Raw genomic sequence first — 19,424 nt, 5'->3', positions numbered from 1 at the left:
AAGTCTATGAACCAGTGGGTTATGTAATTTGAAAAATATTTATCTTAAGGTTGAGTGCTGTAGAGGCAGTGAAATGTGAGCATGCAAGTTGTGAATTATATATGATATATCTAGAAAAGGAGAGAGAAAAGCATTCAGGTACCCATTCTCTCTACTTACAGCCCCCCAAATCTAATCCACTATAGTATCACCATAGTATTTAGTGATTAGTGAGGACAGTATAGCCCTATGTGGGCACAGAATACTGAAAGATCCACCGCTCAAAAATTTCTCTAACGCTCTACCAAATAAAAATTCATCTGGTTAGTAAATGGTCTGAAGTGGCAAATACCATGTAGGGGGTGGCAAATGTCATGTAGGGGGTAAGGGAGGGAGGAACAGCCCATTAAGGCGTTCACAATTTTGTTTTGTGTTATATCTACCACTGTTCTTAAAATATTACTGAAATCTACAGACATGAAAATTTTATTTACAGAGGCAACATATACCAAAGACATGGCAATAAAGACATGGGTCACAATTCAGGCTCTGCCACTTAATATTTAGGTTTTCTTGGGCTCGTTATTTAAATTTTGTGAATCTCAATTTTTCTGCTCCACCTCACACACAGCACTGTTATGATGTTTAAAAGGTTGAGAATAGTCATGCAATAAGCTTCTCCCTCTGATCTAAGGATTGTTATTATGTGCAAGCTTGAGAAAAATAAGAGGTGGGAACAAAGGAGTGCCAGTGAGAACACAATGGCAGAGGACCACAGAGAGCCAGAAGGTTCAGTGAGACCCCCTAGATGATTAGAGAACGAAAGTAGTAGTTCAAAGAAGCAGAGAATAGAATAAAATAACCTAACTATGCAACAAGTGGCAGTTTGTAAAATAAATGGTGGTAACAGTGCATAAACATGTATACATTTAATGATGAAACCTGAATGCGCATTTATGGTGGGATTTAACTACAAATCCTAGTCATTGCTAAGTAGGTTTTCTGTTTAGTTTTGAAAACATAGTTGTATTACAACAAAATGCCAATCTAAGAGTTAATAATGAAGTTTTTAGAACCTTGTAGTCAAGTTTTAGATCTTGGTCAATACCCCAGAGTCCTCTGTTAACAAGAAAGTTTCCCTTAATTTCATGGCAGTCAAATACACGTTTGGGAATTAACTATTATACGTTAAAAGCTTGTTAAAACCGGTTAATGACAACAACAACAAAAAACAAGTAGCATATAAATTTTACTATTGAGATCCTCTCTACTCGGGATAATTAAAAGCTAACCCTGTCATATTTCAATGACTTAAGTAACTTCTATTTGCCCAAATGGTTTTCTCTCAATCATGACAATGATATACATATTAAAATCAAAAGAACACCTAAACTGTGGCTAGCTACTTTAATAAATAAAAACAAATTCAAAGCCAAATAGACCTCTTATATTTTTAAGTTTTAAACATTTAAATAACAGGGTCCTATGGCTGCTCTATGAAACTATTCATTACAGGAATTACACTGGAATCTAGATGCAATAGCCCTTTAGCTCACAATTCCATATAAGGCAGTGTTACCCTAAAAACAAATCTGGACTATTTGTTTAAAAGGTATTTTACCTTCTGTAGTACCACAGAATAGATCTTCCATATGGCAATATTAAGTTACCATTACATATCTTCAAGTCTTTAGGAAGAACTATAACTCATATGTTTTAATTTTATTTCTGACAAATGTATGCTATAGATTCTTTCATTATCTATTGTAACTACCTACAGGCTCTCCTCCCTACTACAGTAGTGATGATCTATTGAAAACAATGCTTTTATCATGTCTATTCCCACAGACCTGTAAAAAAAAGCCTAATTCTAGTCAAATTAAACATAAAATACTTGTGTGGAACTCAAATCTTCCAAAACCTATACTGAGTTGTAATATAATATTCTTATTACGATAGTCTAGCCCATGCAAACTTTAGAAGACTAAACATGTCTTGCCTTTTCTACCTTTTACTATTTCTTTAACTTTAAATAAAGTTCCTATATTTCAAAACAAAGGCTATCCTTTTAGATTTAGCTCAAATTCACCCATTCATGTAACATATTAAACCCTTACTTCGTGTGAAGGACAATCAATTCTAGATCTTGGAAACATAACATTCGAAAACACATGGTTACTGTCCTCAAAGTGTTCTAGGTCCAGTGTGAAGTCTTTCCTAATCACCTCTGTTGAAAGTGGACTTCTCTGTTTCTCAGTGTTTAAAACAACAAAGGCTTATACTTCCCTTGAATAGATAACATGAATATATATATATATATGGCTATGGCATCTCTTAAATTAGAACTTTAGTTTTTTAGGGGTAGAAACCACGTCTGTTTTTCTTCCAAATAATACTTTTTATATAATAGGTCCTCAAAATTCTTCCGTTGTGGTATTAAGAGTGTATACATTTTGTATCATAAAATTATTTCTCTCAAAAACTCTTAAGGATTAAAAAAAAATTTTAAGGATCACAATGTGACTATTAAAAATTCAGAAAATACAGATGTTACCAATTAGAACTACAAAGAGAAGGCTAATTTCTGCTTTGGTAAAGAGAACAGAAAAGGTTTATCAAGCAGCAAAGAGAAAGGGCTAAGGTAGAGAAGACAAAATTTGAATTATAATCATAAAATTTGAAAATTTTTTCTCTCAGCTCCAAGAAGAAGAGGGAAAAATCACAGTTCTTACAGGTAAGTAGCTGAAATACAGTATATTACTCAAAACCAATCTAAGAATACAGACATTCTGGGGACTCTGAGTAAGCAAAATAACTAACCTCATTAACTCCTCCACTTTATCATCTACATCTAGGTCCTCTTCTGAGGCTTCAAAACTGTATGACCTCTGACCCATGCTGTTTGCATGGTAGCGAGTGGGTGACATCTTTCCATTGGATGTAGATAATCGCTCGTTATTCTCCCTCCCATTTTGATTGGTAGTGCAAGGCTGTGGGGAGGTATCATAACTGTTGCTGGGTGATGGGGACATTCCAGAATGCTGGGTCTGTGTGGAAGCTGTAGCTGTAGAGGAAGATGCTGGAACATTGTTGGTACTATTCCCATAAGAACTTCCTCCATAGCTGGACCTTCTTCCAAACTTGTCACTATGCTCTTGATCAAGACGGTCCAATGTTTCCAAGGCATGGAGAATTTCATGTTTAGTCATTCCAGTACGCCGAAGGCGCTGAAGCAGATCTATCTGCTCTATGGTAAATCTGGGTTCATCTGTATAGTGAGACATGGTTTCCAGCAAACTAGGAAAAAAAAAAGTTCCTTTATTCACAATAGTACCAAAAAACGTATCATTACAGAGAATGCTCAGGAGAAGATGCAAAATATTTCTACACTTTAATGAAAATGATTAAGACATTATTATTACAGTAATTATAATAATAGTTATTCTCTCTCTATGCTAAAACGTTTTTGTCATAGCAAACAGACTGGTACAGTTGCTAAGTTTATTAACAGATAGACATTATGTATAACATAAAACCCAATTTGGCATACAATTTACATTTTCTGCAATTTGGTAAATATTTGAACCAAAATTTCAGCTATGGCATTAATACCAAAACAGATTAGATATATACACTTTTAATCCCAGCCTATCTGATTACTCACAGATGTTTTCTCCATCTCAAATTCATTACTCTACATTACAGTATTATTAATGAAAAGTTGTTGAAAAAGGTTTGTATTGTCTTGATTTACTAAATATCAGCAAAACTAACCCAGGAACTCTATTATCTTCATTTAGTGTAAACAAACGATTTGGTAAGGTAAGCCCAGGCAAATACTAGTAACTAGCAAAAATATTTAAATGGAAAAGAGAAGTACATTAAAAATCTTATTAAGCACCTTTTCACCCACCGCTTAGCAAATCCGTTTAGTATCTCATCTCTGTAACACATTCTCTCTTAACAGTTATCCCAAGAAATGGATCGTCAGTGGTTGTAGCCAAACTATTCATTTTTCTAAGGAAATTGCTTCCACATTATATTTCCTTTACCTAACACAAGAAACTGTAGCATGCCACAAACTGTCAGAGTCGTAACAATATTAAGTTTAAGGAAATTATCAAATTTAAATATTCTTACTACTTGAATTTTTTCTTTTAAAACTTGACTTTTCTAATTGAAGATTTTTTTAAAGTGGTAATTTCTTCTAGTTTTACTTTTATAGTTCTAGTGCCAAAACGGATTCGTGGCATACAGCAGGCTCTAGATAAGTGTTTGCTAATGGAAATAAATGTCAAGGAATTTCCTCATCCTTTACAGGTAAACATCTGTTCTGGGCCAGTTCTCCATAGTTGTTCAAAGTCTGTGTCTTCATCCCTCTACTGAAAATTTATTGAATGTTCACTTCTAGGCAGGCATTGGGCAAGAGTTTCATATAATGAATTTCATCTAATCCTCAAAACAATCCTCTGTGGCAGAATTTTAAAGTTTTATATTGATTGGCTATTGAAAAAATGAAGGCTTAGATCAGTTCTATACCCTGCAAAAAGTCTGATTAAGAGTAGAAAAAAGATTTAAACCTAGATTTTCCTGACTCCAAAAGCATATATGATTCTGTTTTCCAATATTTTGCAGAACTTACTAGAATCCTATGATCTGGGATATAGACTGTACTCTTTTAAAACCAGTTAAAACCACTCAGATAAAACCACTCTACTGATAGACTAGGGGTTCTAGTAAGAGGTTTTTAAAATCTTTACTCCATCTGGAATTTATATTTACTTAGTGAGTGTGAAAAGATTTCAGCTTTACTTTTCCCCAAATGCTTCGCTGAGTAATATGTTTCTTTTCCTCTAACCTGAAATACCACCTTTCTCATAAACAAAATTTCCACACAAATCTGTATCTTTCTTTGGATTTTCTATTCTATTCCATTGTTATTTTGTCTTTCAAATCCTTCTAAAAATAAGTAGGCAAAAATCTAGAACTTTTATGTGAAATCACTCTAGTTTCAGAGACAGGCTAATTAAAAATAAAAACAAACATTTTATGGACCAAAACTAACATCTTATGGCCACAAATAGCCATTTGTGGGCACAGGTGAACAGTGTCCGCCTTACACCGAAACATTATCTTCTGTTTTCTTCCGATACTCACTATGACAAGCTATCCAGGATAAAAGTCCTATTTCTTGATTATTGTATTGTTTCTTGATTGCCTAAGTTTTTTCCTCTTTTTATAATGAAAAACATTAAACATACAGAAAAATTAAAAGAAATTTACAGTGAACATCCCCAAAGTAACCATCTGTATTTTACCATTAACATTTTACTTACTTTATAACCTAACTATCCATTCCCTTATGCATCCATACCTACATTCATCTTATTTTTTATAATACATTTCAGAACCAGTTACAGATATCTGTACACTTCCTCCTAAACACTTCCACATGCATTTCATTAACTAGAGTTCAGTATTTGTTCAGATTTTTTCTTTTGAGGTAAAATTTACATAAAAGAAAATGCATAAATCTTATGTTTACCATTTAAGAGTTTTGAGAAGTACGTATGTAAAAATGAAATATGTAAAAAAAAAATAAAAATAATTTTAAAAGGGGCACCTGGGTAGCTCAGTCAGTTAAGCATCTGACTCTTGGTTTTGGCTCAGATCATAATCTCACAGTCATGAGTTCAAGCCCTGAATCAGGCTCCACACTGGGTGCAAAGCCTGCTTGGAATTCTCTCTCCTCCTCTCCTTCTGCCCGCCCTGACTTGTGAACACATCTGCATCTCTCCTTCTCTCTGTCCCTCTCAAAAAATAAAAAGACACAATCTGCAAAAATGAGTATAAAGATAAAGAATATTATTATCACTCCAAGAAGTGCCCCTTTCCAGTTAATCTGGGGCTGCTTCTCACACAGGGAACCACTGGTCAAACTTTTCCCACCTCAGATTAGCTTTCCCTGAACTTCACATAAATAGAAATTTATTACTCTTTTCTGTAATTTGTATGTACTTTTTTCACTCAGCATAAAGTTTTTTGTTTTTTTTTTTTAAATGTTTTATTTATTTCTAGGAGAGAGAGAGAGAGAGAGAGACAACGTGAGCAGGGGAGGGTCAGAGAGAGAGGGAGTCACAGACTGAAACAGGCTCCAGGCTCCGAGCTGGCAGTCAGCACAGGGCCCGACGCGGGACTCGAACCCACGAACCGCGAGATCATGACCTAAGCGAAAGTCGGACGCTTAACCGACTAAGCCACCCAGGCGCCCCAGCATAAAGTTTTTGAGACTGATCTACAACACTGTATCAGTAGTTTGTTCCTTTTTATTGTTGAGTAGTATTTCATTATGGTAATATACTACATGTTTGTTTATCCAATCTATTATAGACACATTGACTGTTCCCAGTCATTAGCTATTCTAAATACTTTGGCTATTACAATTGTGCTTTACTACTTGTTAGCTTAATAAATCTCCCCCCAATATATCATAAGCTGGTTGACAAAGAGAAAACTTAACAACCAGAGTAACTCATTTACTTTTGTTCCTGACCAATTTCAAAAGAACAGTACACCTTGCTTAACATAAATGATCTATTATTAAAATGGTATTCAGTGTTGGTAATGTTCTATGTTCTCTGCTAGTTAACATTACACTATTATATTCACTGTGAACATCCACCAAGTTATGACTACTGATTTGTGCATTTTTCAGTAGGTATATTATGCTTAAATAAAGTTTGTTGAAAATCTGTGTGAACATTTTCTGAGTGGGTTATAGGAGACACTTAACACCTTAGTTTCTGTTATAAACCCTAACCTTTTGTCTGCTCCATCCAGTGCTTAGTAATATATTAACCCCTAATCCTAGGAACTTCTCTTTAAAGTAGCTGTAAACAACACAAATAAATGGAAAGATATTCCATGCTTATGGACTATAAAAACCAATATCGTTAGAATTTCCATACTACACAAAGCAATCTATAGATTTAATGCAATCCCTATCAAATAACAAAAAGCATTTTTCAAAGAACTAGAGTAAATCATCATATAATTTGTGTGGAACTACAAAAGACCCAAATAGCCAAAACAATCTTGAATAAGAAGAAAACTGGAATTATTACAATCCCAAATTTCAAGATATACTATAAAGCAGTAGTAATCAAAAAACAGTATGGTACTGGCACAAAAACAGACACATACATGAAAAAAAACAGAACAGAGAGCCCCAAAATAAACCCACGATTATATGGTCAATTAATCTTCAACAAAAGACACAAGAATAACCAATGGGGGAAAAACATTCTCTTCAACAAATGGTGCTGGGAAAACTGTACAACTACATGCAAAAGATTAAAACTAGACCACTTTCTTATATCATACACAAAAATAAACTCAAGATGAATTAAGGACCTAACTGTGAGACCTGAAACCATAAAAGACCTGGATAGAACAGAGCACAGGCAATAATTTCTCTGACAACACCTTTGTAGATAGATCTCCTGGGACAAGGGAAACAAAAACAAAAACAAACTACTGGGATTACATCAAAATAAAAAAGTTCTTTCTGCACAGCAAAAGAAACAATCAGCAAAACTAAAAGACAATAAAGGGGAGAAGATACAAGTGACATATCTGATAAAGGATTAGTATCCAGAATATATAAAGAATTGGCCCATCTATTTCTTATCTATAAGAGACCCATTTTAGACCTGAGGACACCTTCAGACTGAAAGTGAGGGGATGGAGAACCATCTATCATGTTACTGGGAGTCAAAAGAAAGCTGGAGTAGCCATACTCATATCAGACTAGATTTTAAACTAAAGGCTGTAACAAGAGATGAAGAAGGGCATCATATCATAATTACAGGGTCTATCCATCAAGAAGAGCTAACAATTATAAGCGTTTATGGACCCAATTCTGAAGCATCTAAACATACAAAACAATTAATCACAAACATAAGCAATCTTATTGGTTAAGAATTGCAGGAGACTTTAATTCTCCACTTATGGCAATGGACAGATAACCTAGATAGAATCAATAAAGAAACAATAGCTGTGAATGATACACTGGGCCAGATGGACTTGATAGATACATTCAGAACTCTTCATCCTAAAGTAGCGGAATATACATTCTTCTCAAGTGCACATGGAACATTCTCCAAGACAGATCACATTCTGGGTCACAAAACGGCCCTCAGTAAGTATAAAAGAATTGAGATCATACCATGTACACTTTCAGATCACAATGCTATGAAACTTGAGATCAACCATAGGAAAATGTTTGGAAAACCTCAAAATGTATGGACATTAAAGAACATCCTACTAAAGAATGAATGGGTCAACCAGGCAATTAAAGAAGAAATTAAAAAATATGTGGAAACAAATGAAAATGAAAACACAACAGTCCAAACCCTTTGGGATGCAGCAAAGGCAGTCCTAAGAGGAAAATACATTGCAATCCAGGCCTATCTCAAGAAACAAGAAAAATCCTAAATACAAAATCTAACAGCACACCTAAAGGAACTAGAAGTAGAACAACAAAGAAACCCCAAAGCCAGCAGAAGGAGAGAAATAATAAAGATAAGAGCAAAAATAAATACAGAAATAAAAAAAAAATAGTAGAACAGATCAGTGAAACTAAGACCTGGTTTTTTGAAAAATTAAACAAAACTGATAAACCCCTAGCCAGATTACTCAAAAAGAAAAGAAGGAATCAAACAGAATCACAAATGAAAATGGACTTATCACAATCAATCCTTCAGAAATACAAGCAATTATCAGAGAATACTATGAAAAATTATATGCCAACAAACTGTACAACCTGGAAGAAATTGACAAATTCCTAGACACCCACACATTATCAAAACTCAAATGGGAAGAAATAAAAAATTTGAACAGACTCCTAACTTGTTAAGAAATTGAATCAGTTATCTAAAATCTCACAACAAATAGAGTCCTGGGCCAGATGGCTTCCCTGGAGAATTCTACGAGACATTTAAAACAGAGTTAATACCTATTGTTCTCAAGCTATTCCAAAAAGTAGAAATGGAAGGAAACCTTCCAAACTCATTCTATAAGACCAGCGTTACCTTGATTCCCAAATCAGAGAAAGGCCCCATAAAAAAGGAGAATTACAGGCCAATATCCTTGATGAACACAGACACAAAAATTCTCCACAAGATACTAACAAATCAAATTCAACAGCATATAAAAAGAACTATTCACCATGATCAAGTGGGATTCATTCCTGGGCTGCAGGGCTGGTCCAATATTTGCAAATCAATTCATGTGATACATCACATTAATAGAAGAAAGGTAACAACCATATGATCCTGTCAACAGATGCAAAAAAGCATTTGACAAAATACAGCATCCTTTCCTAATAAGAACCCTCAAGAAAGTCAAAAAAGCTATATATGAAAAGCCCACAGGTAATATCATCTTCAATGGGGAAAAACTGAGAGCTTTCCCCCTAACATCAGGAACACACAGGGATATCCACTCTCACCACTGTAGTTTAACATAGTGTTGGAAGTCCTAGTATCAGCAATCAGACAACAAAAGGAAATAAAAGGCATCAGAATTGGCAAAGAAGAAGTCAAACTTTCAGTTTTCACAGGCAACATGATAGTCTATATGGAAAACTCGAATGATTCCACTAGAGTCTGATGCTGCTAGAACTGATGCATGAATTCTGCAAAGTTGCAGGTTGCTAAATCAATGTACAGAAATCAGTTACATTTCTATACACTAATAATGAAGCAATAGAAAGGGAGATCAAGAAATTGATCCCATTTACAACTGCACCAAGAACCATAAAATACCTAGGAATAAACCTAGCCACAGATGTAAAATATCTGTATGCTGAAAACTATAGAAAACTTATGAAAGAAATTGAAGAAGTCACAAAGAAATGGAAAAATATTCCATGTTCATGAATCAGAAGAATAAATATTGTTAAAATATCAGTAACTACCCAAAGCAATCTACACATCCAATGCAATCCCAATAAAAACTGCACCAGCATTCTTCTCAAAGCTAGAACAAAAAATCCTAAAATTTGTATGGAACCACAAAAGACCCTGAAAAGCCAAAGTAATATTGAAAATGAAAACTAAAGCAGGAGGCATCACAATCCCAGACTTTAGCCTCTACTACAAAGCTGTCATCATCAAGACAATATGGTATTGGCACAAAAAGACATATAGACCAATGGACTAGAATAGAGTACCCAGAATTGTACCCATAAATGTATGGCCAACTAATCTTTGACAAAGCAGGAAAGAGTATCCAATGGAAAAAAAACAGTCTCTTTAGCAACTATGCTGGGAGAACTGGACAGCAACATGCAGAAGAATGAAACTAGATCACTTTTCTCACACCATACATAAAAATAAACTCAAAATGGATAAAGGACGAGAATGTCAGACAGGAAACCATCAGAACCCTAGAGGAGAAAGCAGGAAACAACCTCCTCGACCTCAACCGCAACAATTTCTTACTTGACACATCCCCAAAGGCAAGGGAATCAAGAGCAAAAATGAACTATTGGGACCTCATCAAGATAAAACTTCTGCAAGGCAAAGGAAAGAATCAACAAAATTAAAAGGCAAGCAACAGAATGAGAAAAGATATTTGCAAATGACATATCAGATAAAGGCTTAGTATCCAAAATCTTAAAGAATTTACCAAACTCAACACCTGAAAAACATATAATCCAGTGAAGAAATAGGCAGAGAACATGAATAGACACTTTTCCAAAGAAGACATCCAAATGGACAACACACACATGAAAAGATGCTCACCGTCACTTATCATCAGGGAATTACAAATCAAAACCACACTGAGATACCACCTCACACCAGACAGTGGCTAAAATGAACAACTCAGGAAACAACAGATGCTGGCGAGGATGTAGAGAAGCAGAAACCCTCTTGCACTGTTGGTGGGAATGCAAACTGGTGCAGCCACTCTGGAGAACAGTGTGGAGGTTCCTCAAAAAATTAAAAACAGAACTACCCTACGACCCAGCAATAGCACTACTAGGAGTTTACCCAAGGGATACAGAAGTGTTAACGCATAGGGGCACATGTACCCCAACGTTTAAAGCAGCACATTCAACAATAGCAAAATTATGGAAAGAGCCTAAATGTCCATCAAGTGATGACTGGATAAAGAAGATGTGGTTTATGTATACAATGGAATACTACTTGGCAATGAGAAAGAATGAAATCATGCCATTTGCAGCAACGTGAATGGAATGGAAGGTATTATGCTGAGTAAAATAAATCAGTCAAGTCAGAGAAGGACTGATATCATATGTTTTCACTCATATGTGGATCCTGAGAAGCTTAACAGAAGACCGTGGGGGAATGGAGGAGGGAAAAGAAAGTAGTTACAGAGAGGGAGGGAGGCAAAACATAAGAGACTTAAATACAGAGAACAAAATGAGGGTTGATGTGGGGGAGAGGAAAATGGGTGTTGGGCACTGAGGAGGGCACTTGTTGGGATGAGCACTGGGTGTTATATAAGCGATGAACCACAGGAATCTACCCCAAAATCCAAGAGCACACTTTACACACTGTATGTTAGCCAATCTGACAATAAATTATATTTAAATATATATATATAAAATTTATACAACTTAACACCAAAAAACCCCAAATAATCCAATTAAAAAATGGGAAGACATGGACAGACATTTTTCTAAAGAAGAAATCTATAGATGGCCAACAGACACCTGAAAAGATGCTCAACATCACTATCATCAGGGAAATGCCAATCAAAACTACAAGATCTCTAGGGGTGCTTGGGTGGCTCTGTCAGTTAAGCATCTGACTTTGGCTCAGGTCATGATCTCATGGTTCGTGAGTTTAAGCCCCTCTTCAGGCTCTGTTCTGACAGCTTGGAGCCTGGAGCCTGCTTCAGATTCTGTGTCTCCCTCTCTTTTGTCCCTCCTTCACCCACACTCTGTCTCAAAAACAAACAAAGAAACAAACAAAAAAAAAACTACAAGATCTCACCTCACACCTACAGAATGGCTAAAATCATACCACAAGAAACAAGCAGTGTTGGTGAGGATGTGGAGAAAAAGGAACCCTCATGCACTATTGGTGGGAATGCAAACTAGTAAAGCCACTGTGGAAAACAGTATGGAGGTTCCTCAAAAAAAAAAAAAAAAAAAAAAAAAAAAATTACCCTATGATCCAGTAATTTTACTACTGGGTATTTACCCAAAGAAAACAAAAACACTATTTCAAAAAGATAGATGCTCCCCTATGTTTATTGCAGTATTATTTACAATAGTCAACTTAAGGGGCGCCTGGGTGGCTCAGTTGGTTAAGTGTCCGACTTCGGCTCAGGTCATGATTTCACGGTTTGTGGATTCAAGCCCTGCATTGGACTCCGTGCTGACAGCCAGCTCAGAGCCTGCAGCCTGTTTCAGATTCTGTGTCTCCCTCTCTCTATGATCCTCCCCAGTCACACTGTCTCTCTCTCTCTCTCTCAATCAGAGATAAATAAAACATTAAAAAAAAAATTAAAAAAGAAAACAATAATCAACTTAAGGAAGCAGCCCAAATATCCATTAATAGATGAATGGATAAAAAAGATGTGGCACAGATATACAAAGGAACATTACTTAGTCATAAAAATAGTGAAATCTTGCCATTTTCAACAACATGCATAGAACAGACAGTATAATGCTAAGTGAAATAAGTCAGAGAAAGACAAATACCATATGATTTCACTCATGTGGAATTTAAGAACAAAACAAGCAAACAGAGAAAAATAAGAGACAAATCAAAAACAAGCTCTTAACTACAGAGAACAAACTGATGGTTACCAGAGGGAAAGGGGGGGGGGTGAACAATGGGTGAAACAGGTGAACGAGATTAACAGTAATCGCCTCATCACTTATTATGATGAGCACTGAGTATAGAATTGTTGTATTACTATATTGTACATCTGAAATTAATATAACACTGCATGTTAACTAAACTGGAAATAAAATTTAAAAATAAATTAAAAATAAAAGATAAATAAAAGTGACTGCCCAATCCCTTTAGTAATCCAAATAATTGACTTCTTAATTTACCGATTTGATAAATTGAGGTTTCTATACATTATTCTTTTCCCTTGCAAATAAAGTAGACCTGTCCTTTGACAACTTCAGTCTTAATGCTTTCAAAATACTTCATAAACTAACCTTACTTAAAAAATTTTTTTTAACGTTTTATTTATTTTTCAGAGAAAGAGAGACAGAGTACAAGTTGGGGAGGGGCAAAGAGAGAGAGACACACACACACACACTGAATCTGAAGAAGGCTTCAGCGTCTGAGCTGTCAGCTCAGAGCCTGACTCGGGGCTTGAACTTGTGAACTGCAAGATCATGACCTGAGTTGAAGTCAGATGCTTAACCAACTGAAGCGCCCGGGCGCCCCAAAACTGACCTTACTTTAAATGAGACTTCAAGGGGCGCCTGGGTGGCTCATTTGGTTAAGCATACGACTTCGCCTCAGGTCATGATCTTGCGGTCCGTGGGTTTGAGCCCCACATCGGGCTCTGTGTTGACAGCTCAGAGTCCGGAGCCTGCTTCGGATTCTGTGTCTCCCTCTCTCTCTCTGCCGCTTCCCTGCTCATGCTCTGTCTCTCTCGGTCTCTCAAAAATAAATAAACATTAAAAAAAATGAGACTTCAAGAACTGTTTTATTATATGTACGAAAAAATCAATCCTGATATTTTCCTATATTATTTTACATCAGAGCAGATAATATCTGTATATAATTCTTTAAGTCTTTCTCTACATGGAGAAGCACTCTGTATGTTAGCATGAAACTAAAATAAATTTTATATGAATTTAACTTATTACTGAAAAGTACCCGTCCTAAAGCTTTTATTAAAAATATGAAAACAATTCACACAGAATCTAAAACAATTTAATATCTTAGGTCATTTCAGATTCACCAACTATAGGGAACATTTTTATCCCAAAAGCCATAAAAGGAGATAAAAGAACATATGTATTATTTTGTCTGCCTAGAATGCCACACTGTTTCCAACCAGTAGGGTGGATACACAAGGAAGTCAAGCCTTCCTCTCATCAAAACATTTAGGTTACAGCAGCAGGAAGATGGATAGCACTATAACTGTGCTCAGCAGCAGGAAGACATTAGTTTGGTACATTCTTCACCTTGTGGAAGAAGCTACTTTGTAGGAAAATAAAGCAGACATAGCAGGAAATGCAGAGCAAAGGAGAAAGCTCTGCAGTGTTCCTATTCTTTGTTCTAGTAATTCCTGAGACCCTGCTACATCTCCGCTCTTGCTGTGTGTGATGTAAAGGTTAAATTTCCTGCCAAACCTTGTTTAAATGAGATGTTTGTGCTTGCACCAAGAGAGGTCCCTAGTACAAAGATATACCTGACATAAAAAGATCTACAATTGCTAGCATGGAATGTATGATCACTATAGAGTAAAACAATAATGGCATGAAGAGCAGGATCAAATCTTGCATAAAACACTGAAGCTACTTTGTTTCACTGAGAAAATGCCAAGATTAGACGTTTTCTTAGATATCAAGAATAGTATTTCAATGTGCATTAGCATTAACAAAGGTACACTCTGTCGTTTCCACAGTTTCTTATAATTTACCTAGTTAAAGCACGTAATTCTGAAAATATGGCAGTAAATGACCTACAAAGGTCATCTAAGTCCACAATACCAGCAATTCTTTTATAAAAATTTTTTTTTATGTTTTATTTATTTCCAGGAGAGAGAGAGAGAGAGAGACAGCGTGAGCAGGGGAGGGTCAGAGAGAGAGGGAGTCACAGACTGAAACAGGCTCCAGGCTCTGAGCTGGCAGTCAGCACAGAGCCCAACGCGGGGCTCGAAGCCACGAACCGCGAGATCATGACCTAAGCGAAAGTCGGACGCTTAACCGACTAAGCCACCCAGGCGCCCCAGCAATTCTTTTATAAACAGAAAAAGATAACGTGTAAAAACGGAATTAATTTTCTTATGTAGCAGAAACACTATTCACAGGATAAGGAATATCTTTCACTTTAAATTACTAATCTGAATGCAGACTCAGGCCAACAATAATTGAAAATGATGTGAGAAGAATTTTGACACTGCAGTAACATTAAAACATAAAAGAATAATTAAATTTAGGAATTATGGCTCAGTTCATAAACGGATCTTCTGAAAGATGATACTATATCAGACCATAATAGTAAACCTATTTTATAATAAATTTTATCCCTACTTGGATATGTACCTAAACCCTTCTTAGATAAGCATGAAGTCCAGAACACTTACTTAAACTAAATTCTACAAACATATAGAGCAAAGAAGGTTAAACTATCCACAAATGATTAATCTTGAAATCAACTGTGCAAAAATGACATTACTACCTTGCTTGTAAAGCATTAACAGTTAACAAGATTTTATTAAATAACAGCATTTTCTTCAGTTTAATTCTGCTATCTTCTCATCTAGAATGACTAGGCAAAATATGACCTAGTCATAAGGTAGTTTTGTTTTGCATACATGGTATTTACTGCATGATGATTTACTACATTCTAGAGTTAATCATAATATTCATCAACTAAAGATGTACTCAGGACCTTCTGAGTATTTATGGCACATTAACCTCTTTCACAATTATTATTACCATTAAAGGAGTGGAAGTCTTAAAGTTTAAAAATGACAGGAAATAAGAATAAGTGAGAAATAAAGATTTCTAGGGATTGAGTCTGACAATATGTTAAGATGATTCCATAATTCAAATTAATGGGAGAACTGACTAAAGCAAAAGAATAGAGGCTATGACTACAGATAACAGCATAAAAATGTTCTTTTCATAAGAAAAAGACTTTGAGAAAAATACAATTATATTCCACTGTGCCAATCACACTTGATATGAGTTACTTTCAAATTACCATTAATATGGGAATTTTTTTTATTGTAACCACCTCATACACATTTAGGGGAAAAATCCAAGTAAAAACATGTAAAGTTTACAGAGGGAAACAGAAATTAGATGTGGAATCAGAAATCTGGACACCATTCAGAGAAAAATCATTCATTCAACTAACATTTACTGAATATGCCCTAAGTGTCAGACCTTATGCAAGAAAGGAAGGATGCAACAAGGAACAAATCAGGCAAAAACTCCTCTCACCTCATGATGCTTACATTCTAATGGCTATTAAAAAAAGCTATTAGCAAATATATCTTTATTTTTTTTAATTTTTTTTTTAATATTTTTATTTATTTCTAGGAGAGAGAGACAGCGTGAGCAGGGGAGGGTCAGAGAGAGAGGGAGACACAGACTCCGAAACAGGCTCCAGGCTCTGAGCTGGCAGTCAGCACAGAGCCCGACGCGGGGCTCGAACCCACGAGCCGTGAGATCATGACCTAAGCGAAAGTCGGACGCTTAACTGACTAAGCCACCCAGGCGCCCCAGCAAATATATCTTTAAAAAAAAGAAAATTAAGTCCCAAAGTAATGCAGTACCTTGCCATTTCCCAAGGACATAGCTATTTAACAAAAATTCAGGCTACAGTTTTCATCACTTGGGCCTATTCCAGAGACTTTTCAATATATGATAGAGTCAATGAGACAGGAAAAACCTTCAGTGAAAAACCTAAATAATAAAGAAAATCTATGTTAATGTCGACTTACTGGATTAGAGAACTGTCAAACAAAACGGAAGGAATTTAATCGAAACACAGACTACACCAAATTTTAGAAAATACTTATGCTAAAGGCACTCTGCATTAGACTTCAAAGATGCACTTAATGAGCTAATAGATACTTTATCTTCTCTAATATCTGAAATTCCCGGAATACTTTTATTCAGAGGCCTATTTAATATGAACTAGTGGTTACAGTTCATATCCTAACACAAAAAACTCTCAACATAATACCACCATGTCAATTTGTATTTTTTGCCTGACTCTAAAGAAAGGCTACTAATGACATTAGCTAATAGGCTTAACTACATTATCTCCAGTAGGTAAAGGAAAATGGTTAAGGTGCTTAGGAGTCTGCACACAAAGGCAGTGTTAAGGTAACATGCTTTCAATATTCTGTTTGTCACAAGGAAATCGAACAGTAGCTTGCCATCTATTTTGGGAGTTTCTATGCTATCAAACAGTTTGAAATAATTAGTAGAGTAGTTTTATGTAGAAAATTAATGTCATGGGCCACCTGGGTGGCTCAGTCGGTTAAGAGTCCAACTTCGGCTCAGGTCATGATCTCACGGTTAGTGGGTTCAACCCCAGCATCGGACTCTGTGCTGATGGCTAGCTCAGACCCTGTTTCAGATTCTGTGTCTCCCTTTCTCTCTGCCCCTCCCCTGTTCATGGTCTCTCTCTCTCTCTCTCAGAAATAAATAAAACATTTAAAAAAATTAAAAAAAAATTAATATCAGATTTCAAAGGTGAAAACAAAAATGTAGAAGAGAAAGGTGATTTGAAAATTCATTCCACATGATTATGAAAAAATTCTTTCAAGTCTACAAATGACTGCTGTTATTTCTGGATCATAATCATAATGATTTCTTCACTTTACTGAAACAATTGAGAGATAAAAATTAAGAAAAGGACTAGATACTTACACCACTGGAAAGGAACTGAGCATACTTTACATGAGGTGAATCAATATCCTTTCTAGAGATGATCAGCGTTATTTATCATTCTGTAGAATAAAGACAGAAAATTCAGAAATACTTGGTAATCAAATGTTGAATAAAGATTTTAATTATAGAACATAAAGATATTGACAACCAACATCAGGTAACCATGTTTAAAAAATTATTTTGTAATTTAAGTGAAACCTTGGTTTGAAGCAAAATTTAAAAAATAAAAAAATATTACTGATAGCCTTCAAAATTATTACCTTGGAAAAAGTAATGTAAATCATACCCCTGAAATTTAATCTGTTATCGGACACCACCCAGGGGAAGAGATTTAAACTTGTGATGGAACATATATATTATTGTGACGTTCAAGACTTTTTTAAAGACATATTTATTTATTTTTGAGAGAGAGGGAGCATGTGCACAAGCAGGCAAGAGGCAGACAGAGAGACACAGAATGTAAAGCAAGCTCCAGGCTCTGAGCTATCAGTGCAGAGCCCGACGTGGGCCTTAAACCCACAAACCCTAAGATTATGACCTGAGCTGAAGTCAGATACTGAACCAACTGAGCCATCCAGGCACCCACCCCTCAAGACAACTTTCTGATTAATAGTATCAGTGCATTCATGTAGAATCCTATAAGCAAAAAAACCCACCACAGCATGATTGCAGCTAAAGGTTTTAACTCTGGAATAAATTCTGGGGTCTACTTCCATGTATTTTACTGCTAGCCAAATTTTGAGTGACTTAATTTCTCTATGTCTCAATGTCTGCATCCATTAAACAGGGATGATTGATAAGTACCTTGAAGAGCTACAAGAAGTTAAAACTTTTTTTTTAATGATGGTCATGAGGCACTTCACAAATTCTCAAGTCACAGGGACTATTATTACCAATTTAAAAACAAGACTAACACCCATGTTGCTTTAGATTACTGAACACAATGTAAATTAATAGTAGAGTGAGTCTAGTACTTCTGATTAGCATTCTACTGCTTTATTCACCATTCAGACCCTTTGACCCCTTTCAATTTAGACAGATTTTTAACAAAAAATAGTTTTAACAAAAAACTATTCACAGTTTAGAAACTAAAGATCATATATTACTGACTGGACTTATCAGCAGTTCAAACCACAATCTAAAGAGGCAACAATTTCCATTAACTTAAAGTTAAGATTATAAATTATAAGAAAGTTAAAAATGTTGATGTCAAAACTCTCACACTAAAATACACACTCAGCAATGAATTATATTAAGCAAGACCTAAGCAATGTCTAACAGTGACTAATGATATATGCGAAATGTACAGGGTAAAGTTAGAAACCTTTCACATTTGCATATCCTAAATTGTAGCCCTAATGAAGTTCCTGTTGTAGTTAATTTTCTTGCTGACTTAAGAAATACCTGTCCTAAAAAAATAAAGGTACAAAGAAAATCTACTGAAAATGTTGCTGATTGCAAAAATATCAAAACTAAGCCACAAAACTGATTACTGGTCAATATACATTTTTCATTCTTGCTCAAATCCAGTTAAAATATATTAAATACCGAGGCAACTGGGTTGCTCAGTGGGTTAAGTGTCCAACTTCAGCTCAGGTCATGATCTCAAGGCTCGTGAGTTTGAGACCCATATTTGGCTCTGTGCTGACAGCTCAGAGCCTAGAGCCTAGAGTCTAGAGCCTGGAGCCTGGTTCCGATTCTGTGTCTTTCTCTCTCTCTGCCCCTCCCCTGCTCGTACTCAAGATCTCTCTCTCTAAAATAAATAAACACTAAAAAAATATACTAAATTATCTACTTGCCC

At 35.5% G+C, this 19,424-nt stretch overlaps 1 protein-coding gene across 8 annotated transcripts in view; it reads right to left on the bottom strand.

Annotated features, from left to right (window-relative positions):
* HMBOX1 (homeobox containing 1) overlaps positions 1–19,424 on the bottom strand; it is a 178,746-nt gene that overhangs the window by 89,151 nt on the left and 70,171 nt on the right. For 6 of the 8 annotated variants that reach the window (XM_077769701.1, XM_077769694.1, XM_077769696.1 and 3 more), the window contains 2 exons: positions 17,603–17,682; positions 2,800–3,276 (listed from right to left, as the gene is read on the bottom strand). In XM_077769701.1, the coding sequence (XP_077625827.1) occupies positions 2,800–3,276; positions 17,603–17,625 (500 nt within the window). In that variant the 5' untranslated portion in view covers positions 17,626–17,682. Of the gene's footprint in view, positions 1–2,799; positions 3,277–13,438; positions 13,493–16,497; positions 16,562–17,602; positions 17,683–19,424 lie in introns of those variants that run through there. The other 2 variants (XM_077769698.1, XM_077769699.1) reach the window with 2 other exon arrangements.

The sequence above is a fragment of the Crocuta crocuta genome, unplaced genomic scaffold (assembly GCF_008692635.1).
Source record: "Crocuta crocuta isolate KB4526 unplaced genomic scaffold, BGI_CrCroc_1.0 scaffold551, whole genome shotgun sequence".
Lineage (NCBI taxonomy): Eukaryota > Metazoa > Chordata > Mammalia > Carnivora > Hyaenidae > Crocuta > Crocuta crocuta.
The sequence above is the reverse complement of the archived record's forward strand: the minus strand, read 5'-3'. Positions and strand labels throughout refer to the sequence as shown.